Below are 20,296 nucleotides of genomic sequence, written 5' to 3'. Positions count from 1 at the left end.
CCCATAATTGACTCTGTGTTTTACCCTTCTGAGGCCAGTGCTGCTGAAGCAAATTGCTTCATCCTAACTGCTGCCCGAGCTGGGCTTTCATAGCATTGAATAAGACACGGAATCCAGTCATCACACAAGGTTTGTAAGAATCCTCTGACTGAACCGCACCTTCGTGCTTGGGATGCATTTTTCAGTGTGGATTTCTGTAGCGTATTGGTTAGAGCACTCGTCTCGCAAGTGAGAGGACCTGGGTTTGATTACTGGGTGAAACATTCAGCAAGTTTCCTTACTCCACATGCCTCGGTTTACCTAACAGTGAATAGGAAACCCCGTTGTCAGTCGATTGGAAGATTGCTTTCTGGGAGTAATAATCTCTTCTCAATAAATAAATATATGAATAATTAATAATTTGGTCACTCAATCCATGACTGTTTGTGGGACTCTGCTGCATGCAATTGGCTGCCACATTTCACCCACAAAATATACAGTCAATTCATGTTGTGGAGTCCTGTAGCTCAGTGGTTAGAGCACTTGCCTTCCAAGCAAGACACCTGGGTTCATTTCCCAGCAGGGCGAAACCTTAGGCAAGTTTCCTTATCCCACACGCCTAATAATAATCCCTCCAAAAGAAAATAATAAATTGGTCATTTTCAATCCACGACTGTTTGTGGGACACTACTGTGCGCAATTGGCTGCCACGTTTCGCCCACAAATATACAGTCAATTCACTTGACAGTCTATTCTGTGAAGCGCTTTGAGATGTCGAGAAGACGTGAAAAGCGCTATATCAAATTCAAGGATTATTATTATTTATTATATTGTGTGAAGCACTTTGAGATGTCTCAACTAAAATATAAGGTTGCTATGTCAAATGCAAGGATTATTATTCTTATGGAACTGAGAGCTGCACTGTGCACCTGTTCCGGGCACTTTGTTGTAGCAGTTTCTCTCGTTGTTGATAAAGTGGTTTTCCAATGTTCCACATGACAAGGTCCTATTACCAAGAGTAAAAAATACTGCAGTTCAGTCTCTGGATGACTTGGCTGAAAGCAAGCTGTGATGGGAGGAGCAGCAGCCTGAGTGAGGGTCTGAGCAGCCCACATACTCCCTTTCTCGTGGTTTCACTTTCTTGCAGATATGACAGCATTCATCATTGTTCTCTACCATCCTGCCATGTACCAAGACCTGAATTTTCCGTCTTACGAACAAGCAATTCACAGCATCAAGGAGAGGGTATTATCTCAACCTGTGCCACTGCCTTCACTCAACAGCGCTCTGCTGCTCCTACTGTTCTTACAGTGTCGCTTCACACAGAGCAAACCTGTTCACCTCTTTTGTGAAAACAAAGGAAATGACTGAGAACTCGCTTCAATCCAACCAGCACTGATTTTTGTGTTGCATAGTTATGGCAAGATAACTTCTTAAAGCCTTTTTTTCGATAGGCTGGGACTTTCATCCTCTTCCTGAAATACATACTGGAAATCTCGCAATGCTTGGAGAAGCATTGGGTGCTAGATTCGAATAGCAGCTGCACATTTCAACACAATTAAATGCCATTCAACAAAGCATAGATTCAACATTGATCAAAGATTTGTAATCTTTTTGGAAATGCCTCTCAAGCTTGCACTAACACATGGTTATTCTGATACACTTTTGCTCACTTTTGCGCTCACAGATTTATTGTGCTTTATATTATTGAAACAAATTTTCTTTATATATGAACAGTAAGTTTTTAAAAAATAAGTATATATATATACATATAGTCTGTCCTTCCTCTAAACAATAAAAAGAGATCCAAGGATTGATTTTGTGTTGTTTGTACACTTATATCCCAAGGTTTAAATGGTTTATAGGAGTTTTCACTAACCTTTAATGTTTTATATCACACACAGCATGTTTATTGATCTATGCTGAATTATTCAGTATGCCTCAATCCACTTTACAGTTTAATGCTGCATTCAAACTCTGGTCTCTTGCAAAATAAAACAAACGTGTGGATAGGCTGAAAAGCAACTCTCTCAAAGTTCTTTGCACAAATGTACAACTTGTACACTGAAAGTCACATTAAGATAAGTTCACCATTAGGATCCAGGTAGTCTGAATCAGAAACATGTCCTGCAGGCACATGCATGATATGTGATGCGCTGCAGGTGGCCACTGGAGAGATGGGCCATTCAGCTTGTTGTATCTGGCAGACAATCGAACATATAAAGACATAACTAAGCAATGAATCAGAAAAACAAAAAACAATAATAAATTGGTCATTTTCAATCCATGACTGTTTGTGGGACACTGCTGTGTGCAATTGGCTGCCGCATTTCGCCCACAAATATACGGTCAATTCACTTTACAGCATATTCTGTGAAGCCCTTTGAGACGTCTAGAAGACATGAAAAGCGCTATATCAAATGCAAGGATTATTATTATTATTTGTCTGGAAGGACTGTGAACGTTCTCCCTAATCCTGGAAAGTATTTGGCTCAGGTGGGCAACAGTCCAGGCTTGGAGACCCCAGAGAGAGAAAACTGCTGGAGCTTTACCTGCTAAAACCATGTAACCAATAATGATGTTTTAAAGGAATGGAAACAAGTTTTATCATTAAAAAGGTGACCAAACCAGCTCAAGCAATTACAGACCCATTAGTCGAACAACAATAGGATATAAAATAATGAATTCCATTCTAAGGGCAGGTTACAACAACAACAAGATTCCATTTATAGAGCGCCTTTCACGTCGGGAGGACGTCCCAAGGCGCTGTACAGTTGGGTCAGGACCCGAGCAGGGGGGAAATGGTCAGGGTGAGGGGAGGGAAGGAGCGAGGAGGGGGGAAATGGTCAGGGTGAGGGGAGGGAAGGGAGCGAGCGTGGAGGGAGTAGAGAGTCAAGAGGGGAGCTGAAGGCACGGTCAAAGAGAAAGGTCTTGAGACCGGCCTTGAAGGAGGAAAGGGAGGAAGCAAGACGAAGGCACTGGGGGATGGAGTTCCAGAGCCCAGGGGCTGAGAGGCTGAAGGCCCGGCCACTGATGGTAGGGCGGTTGGGGCGGGGGATGTGGAGCAGACCGGAGCCGGAGGAACGAAGGGTATGGGCAGTTAAGTAGGTTAGAACAATAACTTAATGGGAAAGAGCAAAATGGATTTTGAAGGGGAAGATCATGCTTGACAAAACTCCTTGACTTCTTTTGAGAATTTTACAGATAAATTAGTTGGTGGCACTCCCTGTGATATAATAATGCATTTAGACTTTCAGAAAGCTTTCTGACAATGTTCTACATGAACGAGTTCTAATTAAACTAAAAGCTGCACAAATCCTGGGTAGAATATGGGACTAGATTGAGAAACTGGATAAAAAGCCACATGATCATTTCTGACTGATGTTCCAGTTACAAACTTGTAGTAAAAAAGCTGACGCCTGTTAAGATGTGTAATGCCACACTCGGGGGAAGGAGAAAAGCTTTAAGACATCACGTGCGAGGGTGAGAATTTAAGCCCACTGAGATGCTGCCCCACTTGAAGGGCGCTATGTAAATGCACGTTGTTATCGCTGTCTATTGCTTCAAAACTACATAAACATCCTGGATACTGACGTCAATTGTAAAATAGTCACTTGGTAACAATGAAGAAAGAGCAATGTAGCCAGAGAACACAGGAAAAAGATTTGCAGAATGTTTTAAACCATTTAATTGGCAGCAAAGTAGCAATTGAAAATTAAGGCTGATAAATGAGAAGCCCCCTGATGTCCCAGTGAGCAAACGTACGTTGTACCAGAAAGGAAAAACGCAGTTTAAAGCCCAATCTGTGCTAAATTATCAACCAGGAAAGCAGTATGTTTCTCTGACTTCTCTCGACTTCAAGATCCTCACACGTGTTAAAATCCCTTCACTCTTTGGCACCTCCCTATCTCTTCGACCTCCTCACTCCCCAGTTCACTACCCGGCACCTCCGTTCAACTGGCACTGGTCTCCTGCTCGTCCCTAGCATCCGCCGCTCCACCATTGGAGGTTGAGCTTCAAGCAACTGCGCCCCAATCCCTCCACCTTGCCCCCTCCCTCCCCTTTTTCAAGTTCTGCTTTAAAACCTTCATTTTCGACCGAACTTATGGTCATCTCCCACCCCACCCCCACCCCCCAGCTCGGAGTCAGGCTCAGCCATTGTTAAGCGCTCTGAGACGCTGCCCTGTATGGAGGGCGCTATATAAGTGCAAGTTGTTGTTTTTCTAATTAAATGACCTTGAGATCCGTCAAGAAAAGAGGACTGAGGTGAGATATTTCCCCAACAATTAATGAGGATAAATATCTTTGATGAACGGTCTGCAGACCACAATGGAAACTGGGATGTTAAATATCTTTGAATTGGATATGTGACACTGATCAATCATACAAATGACAGAGAGGTTCCCTGTCCATTGCTCCCCTCTTTCCTGACAGTAAACTATGCAGTATTGTCAAGAGGACAATTTGCACAAAGTAAGTGAAGACTGTTATGATGCTTCGAGCTCAGACAATCATTCTTTAAGGGACAAGAAAAACTTAGTTGAGCAAATTGGATATTTTTTTCCACAAATAACTCCGCAGTGCCCTAATCCAGATGGATCCAGATTCAATGTTTTATTCTGCCAAACTTACTCTAGGGAGAACTCAGGAAATTATTTGAACCCAAAAGAACTTGAAGTGGATGCAGTACAGCTTAAATCAGCATGACCGCCAGTTTTAGCACAGTAATCTTACCTCACAGCAATTGAAGAAATGGTCTATTATAAATGAAAGTATCCTTGCATCAAACAAAGCAGAGCTGGTTTGGTCTCTCTAGCATCCCTTATTCAATAGCAAGGTTAATACCCAACCAATGTAGGTCATCTTTAGACAAGCAGAATGGGAGCCAAGCCAACCTAAAAGAAAACCAAATCTTGTGCCGGAGCTTTTAACATCTACTTGTTCATTCTAATAAGCCAAAAAAGGTTGCACCGCAGACAAGTGAGGGTTAATCAAGAAGAAACAAACAAAGTCTGTGTATTGAGAGACGTTGGGCTCTAAATTGAGGGAATCTGAAAAGGATTTGGAAACATAAGGCCTTTGGTCACCCTTCTACTTCTACCCTTCCTGCCCTGCACCCCTCCCGATCCCAACCACCAGCTCGGGTGCAGATCCCTGACTGTGCAGAGCCTTGGGACGTCCTCCTCACATGAAACGCGCTATATGAAATGTAATTTGTTGTTGTAGTGAAGTATCACAGCCAAATCTCTAGAACTCCAGTCGAGAATGCTCTCATTTGCTTGGACTTCTCTGAAATCAAGATTGTGTTTGGCTGTGATCCTTCTGGGATTTGCTAATTGTGAGTCCTTTTGCAAATCTTACACTTTAGACACAGATAATTGCCACTTTGAAGCTGTCATGCAACAATATATTTTTCTATTTATTCCATCTAAGACTACCCAAGGATACAGAAAAAAACCCTAAACAATCAATTGTAATACTGTGCACCAGCATTCAAATGAGTTGGGAAAAATAGGAAATGCTAACCTTTAAGATCCTGGATCCAGTTTTGAACTCAAACATTTTCATTGTTTTAAAGTCGGTGTGTGTATATACGTATGTGTGTATGTACAGGAAGAAGTGAGTGGACGGGGAGAGGACATTCCCATGCTCAACCAGTCTTTTGGAATAGATGGGAAAATGCAATGTTCTGGATACATTTGATGTGGCAATTATCATATTGAATCCGTCATGAAATATCACATTTTCACCCCATTGTTTATTATTGTCACATGGAGAAAATAGATAATAAGTTAGACCGTAGCAGAATTTTCAGGTTTACGACCACTAGTAAACATGTTAACATGCCCCAAGGCAACGTCTGAGCCTGTGATCTGTCTAAAAAGTTTTCCTCTGAGTGCCAGAAAAATCAGAAGAGTCTACTGAAAGCTTTTGGCGCTATCAACATTCAATTGGGCACTTTAGTTTTATATTGAAGTTGAAGTAAACCCCTCAATCCTTCATCCATCACTTTAAACTGAAGACATCAAGCCCTATTAAAGTTTTGTTACTTACCAGATGACAGGCCATTTGGTGACATGCAGAAACGGCCAAGAACACAGAGCTTCACAAATTAATCCAGACTCTACAATGCCATAAGGATGAAACAGACTCCAGAGTTAGTTCCGCAACCAGTTAGCATTTTACAAGATTACAAAGACAATGTTCTCCTTTGATCTTCACATGCTTGTTGGTTCAGCTTTATCAAAACAAAGTGCTGAAACTATTCACATCTAGCAGTAACTTCTGCAGGCTTTCAACAAAACCCACTTCTGCAGTTTTCCAACAAAATGCACACTTCCCAGGTAAACTGGCTTTCAGTGTTACAGGTTGTTTGCTTATCAGCTTGATTTTATTTGATTAAATGTGACCAATGTGAGATGAGTTGGGTTTCCCTGTTTATACTGGTAACTATTGGACAACCACGTGGCTGTAATAATAAATAATAATAATGATGTATAATAATATATAATCATTGCATTTGGCATAGCATCTAGCCCATTAAAACTCTTCACAAAAGGCTGTTCACTACTTACTGTTAAATGTAGTGAATATATATAACATGATTGCCAATTTGTGCACAGCAATGTCCCACAAGCAGCCATGAAGCGAACAACCAATTTTAGTTTGGAACATTGGGAGAAAGTCCCATCTCTTTTGAGCAGTGTCACAGTTTTCTTTAACGTCAAACTGAACGAGCTGACAGGAGCTTGGTTTAACATCTCATCTGAAGAACGGCGCCTCCAACAATCAATGTGTGTGCACCAGTGTTCCGCACGTGTGCATATTATCGTTCAAGCATTTCAAATACAAGGATTGTTATTATATTGGAAGCTGTGTGTATAACGGGATGCTAAACATTGGGTTGGCAAGGTTATGGTACATACTGTGCTCAATGGCAACTTGTTACCGGTGTTAATTATATGAGAACCTCGATTAACACTTCCCTCCTCAACTCACCTTCTGCTCGTCTCTCTCTCTCCCCTCATCTCACTCCCTTCCCGTCCATACTCACTTCCCTTACTCAACACCTTCTCCCCTCATTTTCCTGATTCAACTCTACTGCTCTGGCCACTCATCTCCTGAACCCTAATGTCTGTGAACACTGGCTTCTCTGTCATTCTGAACCAGAAAGCTGCTTCACTTTTCAAGCAGCAGGATTCAGCCTCGGCGCCAAACGACAGTTAAAACCTGCCAACCCATGACAGGAAGGACAACGTCCATCAGCTCTGGCCTGTCTCGTTAGCTTTGACAATGGTTAGAGGGTGGGGGAGGTGGGAATCATACAGGACGCTTCACCTCACAACGTGCGAGTGTGCTGTGTGGCCGGTCAGACTGGAGCAGCGCTGGCACACGTTGCAGCTCGCTCTCAAACATCTCTCTGTCCCCCGATGGAAACCGGAGGTGTTAAAGGATGACAGGCCTTATTATCATTCATGATAATAATAATGCTTGCGCCTTACCAGGTTGTTGAAACGAGCTCAAGGGGTTTCACGGGATTTACTGGAAAGGGTAGAACTCTGTACTCTGCTTAAAAAAAGGAAGGAAAAAACATTAATACTTTAAAAATCAGAAATAATACCCAGCTCTAGATTTAATGCTTGAAGTTTCACTCTCTCCCATAGTTCCTAATTCTATACAGCTAAGAGTTCAGCAAGCAACCTAATAAACCCTTACTGTAACACAGACTCACTTTACACAGAGAAAGGAAAATATCTGGAGGCAGTGGTGGTAGATTAGTTCAGCAAACTGAAGAAGGAATCAGACAGCTGTCAGGCAAAGGAATCTATGAAAGATAACTCAACGTGGTCCCCTGCCCCACTTCCAATCCACCCTCCAGACACACCTTGGGACCAGGCCTTCAGTCTGTGGGACGTAATTTGTGATGTTACTTAACACATTACTTGTATCACATAATAATAACAATAATAATCCTTGCATTTGGTACAGCGCCTTTCAGATTGGGATGATATCTCAAAGCAGCTTCATGGAATATACGGTAAGGTGCAGTGATTGTGTACTTAGAAGCAAACACATCAGGAATTTCTGCACAGCCATGTCCCCAGAACATCCACAAAGTCAGTGACGAAGTTTAGCCTATACATAACGCAAGGATGCTGACAGATCAGTGAGAGAAGCAGACTGAATAGGATCCATCTGTTACAGAGCTCACACCTCTATAAAATGAGGAACAAACTGGGAAAGCGCCATGGAACATACTGTTATACTGATACACCTGAAATTGATCTCTATTGTGACAACATTGTGTCTCTTCACAATGAAAGGAACTGGAAAATTGCTCCATCAGATCAGCTGCCTTTAGCTCCAGACGGTGATGTATTACAGCAGGAGAGGCACACTGGCTTTGAGATTTGCTTTAGCTGTCGATGCTCCATGCGAATGCTATGCTGTCAGCACCTGGACAAGAGTTTCAATCTAGCCCAGGCTGAAGTGGTGAAAGCTTCATCTTTCCTTGTCAGTAGGTGTTTTCCTTGTCACTTTCAAGGTCATCCATGGCCTTGCCCCTCCTATCTCTCTGACCTGCTGACTCCCTACCAACCTGCCCACTCCCTCCATTCAGTGGGCTCCAGCCTGCTCCATGTCTCCCGCCCGACCTGCCGTACCTGCTTTCAGCCTCTCTGCCCCCACACTCTGGAACTCCATCCCACAGACCCTTCGCCTCGCTTCCTTCTTTGCCTTCTTCAAGGCCGGGCTCAAGATCCTTCTCTTCGATCATGCCTTCAGTCGCCTTCCCTCACTCCTACTCCACCCCTCCCCCATGCTCGGGTCCTGACCCCTGACTGTCCAGCGGCTTGGGACGTCCTCCCGATGTGAAAGGCGCTCTATAAATGTAATTTTGTTGTTGTAGTAGGTGTCACAAATAAACCGAGACAGGCTAGTGTCTCAACTTATTTCCCAGTGATTGCAGGTCTGCACAAGATTGAATGCCCATAATTTAGCAATATGGCATTAAACTGCCACTCTCAACCACAGTTACCACAATGATGACTGGATTGGGAAAAGGTAATGTCACACTGTGCAACAATGAGATGTTCTCCTGAAGTCAGGGTTGAAGTACATTATTGGAGCAGAGCAGAGATGGCTTCACTTTGATTCTGTCCTCCGCTGTACGTGATGTGGATATTGGATCTATTCCCTTGCATTGACATCCCTCGTCTTCACTGAAGACATCCTGCTCGCTCCCTCCACTCAGTGGGCTCCGGTCTGCTTCACGTCCTCCGCCTCGCTCGCCCCACAATTGGCGGGTTTTCTGCCACTCTGCCCCACCATCTGGAACTCCATCCCGCAGTCTCTCCACCTCGACCACCCCCACACCCTGTGCCTCCTTCAAGACCCATCTCAAGACCCTCCTCTTCAACCATGCTTTCGATCATCCTGCTTCCTCCCCTGCCCTCCACCCTCCTTGATCCCGACTCCCAGCTTGGGTCTGAAACTCTGTCTGTCCAGCGCCTTGGGAAGTTCCCTACCGTTTCTCAGATATGTTTTAATGATTCCAGACGATTCAACTAGACAACCTATATCCTACCCTGGTGTTAGAATCAACTTTACTTTATTGGAAAGCTTTGTAAACCCAATTTAAAAGCCAATGCGTGGGGGCTTCTCATTTGCTCTTTTACAAAACTGCATGGCAAAGGTCACTTGGTCCTCTATTCCAATTGCAGTCTCAAGGATTGAAGACTGCCAAGAAGAAGTGTACATCAAGAGGGAATTATGTATAGTTGCAGCACCAACCCCAGGCTTTCATAAGTTAGATGAGCTCAGCATGGATTTGCTGATTTATTGTGGCCTTCATGTTGCTTTACATTAAATGAAACCTTTTTATCTGGGGAATTTGTTGGATTCTCCGCAACCCACACAATTTACCAGAAGACAAACTTGGATGGATTATGAATAAGTCTTTGTGATCCACCCCCTATTATCAAATTGTACCACAAACTGATTGATGCAAATCTGCTGCTTTGAAGTCGCATTGTCAATCAATGAGCAATGAATTTAAGCAGATATTTAATGCTCTCAAGCTCTTCCAGCTGTATTGTCATACCTCAGAGGCAAAGGAGGAATAATTTAGCCAGAGGCTTTATATTTGTGAGACCAAGATGGATTTCAACTGTATACAAGTAGGCAATGATAAAATTATTTCTTGACCTTACGCACAAACTAAATTATAAATAATTCAAAAATGTATTCACGGAATAAATTTCTGCTGTGTATTCTGTTCAAAAGTCACGAATCGGCTTACCCGTGCCTTTTTTTAAAAAAATCATAATGTATCCCTTAATATTCATGAAACAAAGCATTTTGATTAAATCACGGAACTTTTGGAACAATATTTGAACCAAAGTAATTTTGTATCAATACTGATGGTCATTTGCTTCACCAAAGAACATTGAGAATATTTTTTGTTGAAAAACTGTCTTAATAAAAATGACCTTGTAATTCTAATTTTGCCTGGGAACTATGATATTTACTTTCATGTTAGGTGGCTTTCCAGAGAGCTTCTCAAAATCCCAAACCACATAAAGCAACAACCTTGTTAATTCAGAGTTTTCAGATTAGGACTTAATTAAGTTTCTATTCAGGTTGAATGCACTGTGTATGCAGTTAGTGATTCTTTCTGAATGTAAATTAAAACAGACCTCTCTCTCTGGCTCCACATCAATAATTAAAGTGTCGTGATCCCATTTTACCTATCCTTTAAATATGCAGGGAAAAGTTCACTTCTATTCCTTTCCAGTGATTTCTTTCTACTCCACTGTATAAAATTCCTTGGCTCATCCTCATTTTGATCAGGAACAACATCACTCTAGGATTTCTAACAAATTGCCTTAGAGGACAAAATGTAGGTTCTAAATAAACAAGTTGCCTGATATTAATTACTCAAGTTTCATACAACAGCAATTTTAGGTTTCTTCTGTCAAAATCCTTGATGCTGAGTCAACACTCGCCCTTAAGAAGTAAAGAACAAAACGAGTAAACGGATTTGTACAGTTATTATTAATTCCACTTTTCAGTATGAAAAAAACTATGAAGCACTCTGAGATGCATCAGTGCCATAATCAGGCATCATATCAAATGCAAGGATTATGATTATTATTATTATAAAATGGCATATTAAGGTGTTTGCTGTGATTCTAACTTTCAAATATATGCATTACAAAAGAAGCCTCTGGTTAAAAAGCTTTTGTTTGGAGACTTTGTTAAAAGTAAACTGAAAGGCCAATTCTAAGGACAATGTTAAATAATAGTTGATCAGGTGTCAGGAAAATGTCCAAATCTTTTCAAATAATGCCATGGGATTTTTAATATCCACCTGAACAGGCAGATTGGAACATGATTTCCGAAGGACAGCACCTCCGACATTGCAGTGATCCTCAGGTATTGCACTGGGCTGTCAGAGAAAACTATGAGCTCAAAGTCCTGTTGTGGAGCTTAAACCCACAACCTTTTAACACAGAAGTGAGAATGCTAACAACTGAATCATTTTCATATTTTAGTGACAAAACAGACAAAAAGAAGCATTGTGCTTAATTATTGTTAGCATCGGATACATAAACTAACACACAGATCTGAATTTCAAAATAACTCTACCTCTCTGCCTCCACCCTCAAATCCATGACCACTGCTGTCATCTGTTAGACATCAAGTCCTGGATGAGAGTTGACTGTCAACAAGACCGAGGCTCTCCTGATTAGCTCCTGTCAGCGCCGCCACCCCTCAGGCGCTGACAGCATCACCATCCATGTTTGCACACTCCACCTTGCTAAGCCAGTCCGAAACCTTGGGGTCTTGTTTGACTCTCAACCATCCTTTCTACCCCACATCCGTGCCGCGACCACCTCCGCAACATCACCACTGTCTTACGCAGTGGGATCCCGAAACCCTCATACATGCATTCATAACATCCAGGCTCGACTACTCAAACTCCATGCTTGTCAGCCTCCCCAACTCCTCTCTTCATGGGCTGCAGATTATTCAGAACTCTGCAGCCCGTGTCCTGTACTGCATCCTATCACTCCCATCCTCGCCCGACTCCACTGACTTCCCATCACACAGAGGATTCAGTTCAAGATCCTGGTCCTCACCTTCAAAGCCCTCCATGACCTTGCTGCCCCCTACCTCTGCGACCTCCTAACTCCCCCAATCTGCCCGCTCTCTCCGCTCAGCAGGCTCCGGCTTGCTTCACGTCCCCCGCTTCACCCGATCCACAATTGGCGGCCAGCCTTCTGCCACTCTGCCTCCACCCTCTGGATCTCCATCCCACAATCTCTCTAACTCACCCCCTCTCTTGCCTCCTTCAAGACCCGTCTCAAGACCCTCCTCCTCGACTGTGCCTTCGGTCACCCTCCTTCCCCCACCTGCCCTCCTCCCGACCCCCAGCTCGAGTCTGAAACACTGAGTGTCCAGCGTCTTGGGACTTCCTCCCGATGTGAAAGAAGCTGTACAAATGTAATTTTGTTGTTGTATTATCTGAACAACAATTAATTTCACTAAGTGAGATAACAGTCTTGATCTATGCTCATTACCCAACACCAAACCCTTTTATTCCCATGAGAAGAAATAAATCTTCACGTACCAGCCAACTGAAGAAGAACATGCATTTTTCCAGCATCTTATTGTGTTAAAACTACTCAAAGGGCTTCATATTAAATATTGTCTCATGAATTTACAATTTTTGGAGGCAAACACAGCAGTTGTTCTAATAATTTTTTTAAAAATCTCTGCATTTGATATAATGCCTTGTAACATTGTTGAAAAGTCTCAAAGTGTTTCACAGGATTTTACTGCAAAGTGTAATAGACAACTTGCACACAGCAATGTACCACAATCAGAAACATGAGATATTTTGTCTGGAGGATTATTGACTAGGACACAAGGAAGACCTCCCTTATCTCAACAGAGTAATTGGATCTTTATTTCGGCTCCAAGAATGAATGGGGCTATAAAAATGCAAAATTGTTGTTTATTTGAAGACCATCTGATGAGTTTAATGTCCCATTTAAAGGATGGCACCACCAACACAACAACACTTCCCAGTACTGCGCTAAAGTGTCAGCCTAGTTTGAGCTGTAAAAAATAACTTTAAATATAAACATAAAAAATAGTTGAGTTCATGAACCCACATCCTTCTGGCCCAGAGGTGAGATTACTAACAATAGAGCCCACATTGCCCAATTTCAGGTAAATGTATGTTTATGGATTGTGATTGTTCTAATACTTTATATTCTGAAACCAATAATTTCTGATCACTAAACTAATGGTTTCTGAATATTGAATATTTCCATCAGTTAGTCCTTGGTTGTTTTCACGTAAATAAAAAACACCTACAGTGAGTTTCACACATGTATGGTTTCACTTCTGTGTCAAAGAAATATTACTTCATAAAATCATGGAAATTTACAGCGCAGAAAAAAGCCATTCTGCATCGGTTCTCACTGCAAGGTGTTCATTCAATCCCACTGCCCTGCCTTATCCCCAGACCCCTTCAGGCATCTATCCTTCATATACCTTCTTACTTACTGATATATTAGCTCATTCCACACACAAGCAGTATAAAAGGTCTATTACAGTGAATGTCATTTTGTATGAAAGCTGTGATAAGGAATGTTTAAGTTAGTTTCTCTTAAAGTGGGAGCCATAAGCAATGTGTTTCATAACAACAATAATACTTTCATTTGGTTTAATGACTTTCATGTTGGGAAGACGTCCCAAAGTGCTTCACAGAATGTACTGTAAAGAGACTATGGGCTTTGTGGGTGAATATAGTAGCCAGTTACATATCAACCAGTTGTACCGAGGCTCAAGGCATATCAGAGAGTATAACGCAAACATCTATGTAAACAATGCAAGTTATAAAAAAAATCAGGCATATTTTCAACCTTTCAACTCCTCTCAGGGCCGAACATTTCAGGCCTGCCTTCTGTGTAAACTGTTCTGCTGCCATCAACAACCAGTCTCAGATTACTGTCATGCTGGGCTGGACTCTGGCTGAGAGGCTGGCAGCATTCAGGACGAGATGAGTGCACACGAGAACCAGGTTCAGACACCGATTTCATCACTGAAATCTGAAGTGTCATTTCCCAAAGTGAGGGAGTAAGACAAGCAGATATAATGGACATCTCCTGTCAGATAGAGCTATGCTTGCCCACAAAAAAAACATTTTCATAAGAGCTAGACCTTTCTATTAAACATACTTTCCCTCCATTGTACTGTTCTTATTTAACGTCTGAGATTGAGTCCCATATAGTAAATTTAATTTTCTACTGACAATGGGTGAAATAGGAACCCATTTGAAAGAATATGTTACTCAGGACAATATGTTGTGTTTAATGCAGGGCTGCACTCTCCACAATCGCCCTGTACAACAATGGCAAACATCTTTTACGCGAATGCCCTTTGCTTTAACCAATTTATTCCAAACTTGTTTTTTCTCTTCATCTTTCACAGTCTATCAACGTCACTCTTCTCAAAATGAATACTTTGAATGAAAATTCGATGGGTTAGCTGGAGGTGATGAGCACTGTAATAATATTCACAAATGTAAACCTATTTGTTCTCCAAATAGGTATCTTGACTAACAGATGGCTGGCAGTGAGTTATGAGGTGGTAATTAAATCACACAATTCTGATAAAGTCATAAAACCACAAGAGTGAAGTGCGAACAATTTATGCGAGTGTCAGTGCAGCCTCCAGATTGGATTATAACCTCAGGTTTACTGTTCAAATCTATCTAAATTTTTATATTAAAAAAAACTTTTACTTTATAATAAAGGACGCACCAAGGATAACCTTATTCTTATCCTTCAAAGTTTGTATCAAAACAACAGCTGTCTTTCATTTAAAAATAGCTTCTTCTAACTCACTTTTCGCCTTCTTTCCTGAAAGTGCTAACTTGGTTGCACACACGTCTTTCTCCAACTTCATACAAACATTTTCCAGGCAAGTGTGGGGTGGGTCGTTCGATAAGAATCAGGAGCAGAAACTCTAAACCAGGGCACTGAGGTAGATTGTAGCATCTCCCCTGCTGTCCTGATTCAGATCAGTTAAAACAAATCATTTTTAAGTATCAATATTTTTTCTTCATTTCTCTGTACAGCCATACCCGATGTCACAAGGTAATGGTCTTGGCTCCAAAGGAACTTTGGGTCAGGTCAAGTCTGTGTGCAACTGGCTGCCATGTTTTGCCCACAAAATACACAGTCAATTCATTTTACAGTGTATTCTGTTAAGCGCTTTGAAACGTCTCAAGATGCGACAATGTGCTATATCAAATAGGTATATCGTGCTATTATCTTTATTCTCACTGTTAATCTCAATACTCTGGCTAGTGCGACTGGTACAAAAAGAGCAAAGTAACTATTGCATGTTTTGACTGAACAAAGTACCAGCTTGCCTATGGGAGATCATATTTTATAAATAATCTTAAATTTGAAATAGCTTAATGTAGATCATTTACATCAGGAGGATGTCTCAACGTGCTTCACAGGATTTACAGTAAAACAGTGGTGACTGTGTATTTGAACAGCAAACACAGCTGCCAAGCAATATCCCACAAATAACCACAAAGCGAATAACCAATTGTATTTGGAGAATTGTTGACCAGGACACCGGAAGAAATTCCCTTCTCTTTTCGAACAGTGCCATGGGATCTTTAACGTCCACAGCACCTCAGTTTAAATTCTCATGCAGTGCAGTGCCAATGGATGGCCTCCCTCAGCATTGCACCGGAGTGTCAGCCGAAACAACGTGAGTTTAAAGTCCTGGCATTTGGCTTGAACCCACAAACGTCTGACTCAGAGTGTTCCAACATGAGCCAGCTGACACATAAATGTCAAATGTGTTACACTAATCATTTCAGAAACCTCAGAAGACTGGGAATCAACATAAGTGTAGAAATATGCCAAAATCAGATCCATGGATCAATCTAATACAGTCTTCATGTAATCACACAAAATAATCTGTTATCGGTGGTAATTATTATCTTTCTCCCTCTCGCTCTCTCTGTTTATTAATATTTGATTCCCTGAATTCCACTGCCTGAGGTTAAGAAAAAAGGTTTGGTTCATCTAGCATCATTGAAAAACAACTCTACTTACAATTTTGCTGAAAAGTGACAGAAGATTTATGTGTTTGTATTCCTGTGTGTGTGCAGACTCCCAGTGTGTCAGGGCAGCCTTTTCAGCATTGGTCGGGGCTTTGGGGCTGAGCACACAATCAAAAGGAAGAGATGAAAAGAGATTTGCACTTAAGTAAACGGTGCTAAATAAGCCTTTTACAACACTACCAAGACACTTACTCCAAATAGAGAAGTGCGGAATTAGAACAAGATTCTGATTTTAAGAGACTCAGAAGATCTTTAACTTCGAAACTGACTCTGGGTTTTGTGACGCAACACTTTGCATTGTACAAAACCTCCTTTCCGCAACAAGTTACATTTGGATAGCGCCTTTCATGCCCCTAGGTGCTGGACAGTCAGGGAATCACACCCAAGCTGGTTATCAAGAAGGGTAGAGAGCGGAGGAGGTAGGGGTAGGAGGATAACTGAAGGCAGGTTAATAAGATATTCAATTTCCATATCCAAAATGCTATTTAGCTTGATAGACTGGACTTTCTCTTTTTGAATAGTGCCATTCATCTGAAAAGACCTTGATTTAATATCTCATCTGAAAGATGGCAACTTCAACAATGTAGCACACCTCCCTCACTACACTGGTGTCAATTGAGACTGTGAACTCTGTGTCCTTGTGGCTTAAACCCACAACCTTCCAACTCAGATTCAAGATGCAGATTAACATGTGATTAATAAAAATGCAATGTACAATAAAGCTCGCACGAGTCATCTCTTTAGAAATCGTATAATCGCCCAAGTCAAACAGACACACGAGTCTCATTCAGTTTCCCATCAAAAACTATTTAGATTTCATATTTTATAATTCAGATAAACGGCTAAATCACAACAGTTTCTTGATCTCAAATATTCCTAAATCCTATGCAAATCATCTCCTGACTCGTAACTCCGCTACCAGCTGCATTGAAGTACTCATGTGCAGTGTTCCGGTTGAAACAAGCGCGGGAAACAAAGTCGTGATCTGTCACCTCATGCGCACTTACCAGCTGCAGTGATGAAGTACTGCCTATGCAGTACAGTACAATGTATTCCATTGAAACAAGTGCAGTGTGAATGTACTTGTTTACTGTTATGCGTTAGTCACATAAAATCCGCTAAATACAAGTTTGCCTGTAACTCACTCATCACATAAGTCATATTAAATGTTATGGTCCCGACTGATGCGACTTATGCACAGCTTACTGTATATTCATCCCAGGAGCCTGTAAACCACTGCAACCTTGAAAATTGATGCAATTTTTAGCCTCTGACTGAAACATCAGAGCATCATTTATAACATGGGTCACTCACATTTCACACAGCTCTGTTTATTTGGCACAATTAAGTTAATACTAGTCATCTTATATCTTATACATTATCAAAAAGTGCTACTGTGAGTGAAGGATACCTTCAAGGCTGCCGGGGTCTTATTCTTCAAACCTTCAAGCAATGGCGCAAACCTCTCTTTGTTCGTCCTTTCCCCACAAAGAGAAAGTGCATCAAGAACCCTTTCTTGGCTGAATTCAGAAGGGGAGAGGGGGAAAGAGGACAAAGACTTACTTTTTTGAAAAAGAGTTAAAAGGTACAACCAAATAACTTTCACTGATCAAAGAGCCCTCAAATATCTAAATCGATCCTGAACGTTGATTTCTGCTCATATGGAAAAAAAAGGTTGTATTGAATTCTCCTTCCAGAGCTTTGAATATAATTTTCCATTAGCTTTGAAATGGAACTCCTTTGCTGTTAAACCTTTGATAATTCAAAGTGTAAGGGGATGCAGGGTTATCATTCAGGAGGCAAGGACTCTCTGATATGGAGTTCCTTTGAGATTATAAAGAATTGTTCGTCTTCTGCAACATGCTCTTAATTTATTCACGTTGCTATTTTTTTTGAAAAATGAACAGCTGGACCAAAATCCCCCAAACAATTATTATTCTTCAGATACTTTGAATGCTTTGAGTGAATTGGATATAAGATGCATTCCACCCCCCTAGCCACACACCCACACAAGTCTGTAGAACATCAATACTTGTACTGCCAATGTGGTTTCCAAGATGAAACGTAAGAAGCTATCGGAAATCTTACATGTTGTCAGGATCTGGTAGGATGCAGAGAGCAGACAGCAGTCGCACAGAGTCTACCATCATTGCCGAAAAGACTGGATTCAGGGCAGTAGCCAGCAGGATGATGCCGTCCTCATATTCCAACATCCGTCTTAAACCATACTACAGAGAGAGACACGCAAAGAATAGAACTGAATGGAAAAGGATCAGAGCTGTATTTTACAAGCAAAGGGGGTTTTGTTTTCTATCTGTCCATGTTACAGGAACAGTTCATTTCTTTTCAGTCATGACACCTTGAACATCAGAGCCATTTTGGTGTAAAGACTGTGGCTAAAATACCTAATTGGTAATGCACAGGATCACACTGATTGGCCCCTGTGAGATGAATCCCATTATTAAGGTAAGTGACTGGGATGGTCCCAGATTTAATTCCCCCCCACCCCAGTCTATTCTGAATTAGTTGATCTCAGCTGGGGTAACAGTCAAGAAGCTGGTTTTGGTGCTTCAGGTTAGGCTGATGTGAAGTCTTACTCCTGACTGCTATTTCGAGGTGGGTGAGGACAAGATCAGGCTGGGCTTTGACATCCCTTCACCCACCTTTTCCATCAAATAGTCTGCTAACACTCACATGGGACTAAGGACTACTTAGCGACGTACAGAGGGTGAGCAGTACCCATTAAACTGCAGCCCCATTGACGGAAATAAAGGGGTCAAATCTCTTTAGGAAGGGAAAGGGGAAATTCACTGCATGTTGGGGCGTTATATGCTGACTGACAGCACTGAACGCATTATGGATGTTACATGTGTGAGATATTTTACTAAACACGGGATATATATTATTATATATAACAAATAATGTGATTTTCAGTTTGAATTCTAAATCATTAAAAGTGGCACTATGATTGAGGAAAAAAATTATATTCACACTTTTTACAAGCGAGACGGAAAGTGTTTTTCCATTTTCCAGTCACTAAGAATAAAACTCAATTGAATAATCAGGGAAGATGTTGAATTTGATGAGTTCATTCAAGCTATTATTGCTGCCCACCACAACAGCTCTTACCGTCTCCAGCTATAATTTCTACTTGGTTGGATATCAAACATCAGATTGCTATGCAGGCTCATTTGGTGTAAAAAAAACTGAAATATTTTGCCAACTTTATTTTAATAACAAAAGTTCAAAAGCAAAAGAACAGAACAGATGAATCCCAAGCTCATCCACTGCACTGATAATTTTCAAATGTTATTAATCTGGAGGTGTAAAACAAGGAGCTACACTAAGAGAGATGCACAGGGGACAGCAAATTATATACGGAGAAACTTTAATGGGGAGGAAGGCAAAGATCATAGTGCAAGACAATATCAAAGTTAAAAGATAGAGAGGTAGATAGGTTAAAATGAATTTGGGGCTATCAAGCTTGGACTTTTTAAACATAGAGGAATTTCTAACCGCTCCTAGCAAGCTCCACAGTGTTGGTGTACTTAAAAAGAAAGAAGCAAATAATGCGATCATTTTTTTTATTTCAACTTAGCTAAGGTGGTAGGAGGAAGAGGATGTGGGATGAGTTATTCAGAGCTTTGAAAGAGCAGGGGGCAATGGCTACAATAACAAATTTGGAGGTTAATTTGTTATTTATTTAGTGGCGATTAATAGATTAATAGATTTAGATGTGCCCATAGAGCAGTTAAACTGAGTCTGCTATCTCGAATGTTCACTTGGTTGAGGTACACAGTACAGCAGTGATGGACCGCATGCCAGTATGAGATAGCACCAGCAGGAGAAAACTGGAGGAGGATTTTTTGCACAGAACAGGTTATATAGCAAAACATTAAAAGCATTTTTAAACAGCATTTTTAATGAAACAAGTATTACAAGGGTTTGGGGCACTAAAATAATGACAAAGTTATGGATTGGCATCTGAGCTCACACATGAAGGGTAACACCTTCATGAGTGGAGCGGATGAAACAAGAAAGAACTGAGAGGAAAATTATACATTCTATTTAATAATAATAATCCTTGCATTTGATATAGCGCTTTTCACATCTTCTTGATGTCTCAAAGCGCTTCACAGAATATACTGTAAAGTG

The 20,296-nt window shown here is 41.2% G+C and overlaps 1 protein-coding gene and 1 non-coding gene across 2 annotated transcripts in view; one reads left to right on the top strand and one right to left on the bottom strand.

Annotated features, from left to right (window-relative positions):
* LOC103181334 (protein diaphanous homolog 1-like) overlaps nucleotides 1–18,900 on the bottom strand; it is a 924,060-nt gene extending 905,160 nt beyond the window's left edge. Inside the window, exons 1-3 of the mRNA XM_042340721.1 lie at nucleotides 18,865–18,900; nucleotides 18,230–18,369; nucleotides 17,553–17,661 (exon numbers count right to left, since the gene is read on the bottom strand). Of these exons, the coding sequence (XP_042196655.1) occupies nucleotides 17,553–17,661; nucleotides 18,230–18,369; nucleotides 18,865–18,900 (285 nt within the window). The remainder of the gene's footprint in view (nucleotides 1–17,552; nucleotides 17,662–18,229; nucleotides 18,370–18,864) is intronic.
* On the top strand, nucleotides 496–567 carry trnag-ucc. Its single transcript has one exon. It is a non-coding gene; the product is annotated as a tRNA-Gly (tRNA).
* Nucleotides 18,901–20,296: the final 1,396 nt, after the last annotated feature.

This window comes from Callorhinchus milii, unplaced genomic scaffold (assembly GCF_018977255.1).
Source record: "Callorhinchus milii isolate IMCB2004 unplaced genomic scaffold, IMCB_Cmil_1.0 Scaffold1, whole genome shotgun sequence".
In the NCBI taxonomy this organism is placed as follows: Eukaryota; Metazoa; Chordata; class Chondrichthyes; order Chimaeriformes; family Callorhinchidae; genus Callorhinchus; species Callorhinchus milii.
Note: the sequence above shows the minus strand (reverse complement) of the source record. Positions and strands in the feature narration are given on the sequence as shown.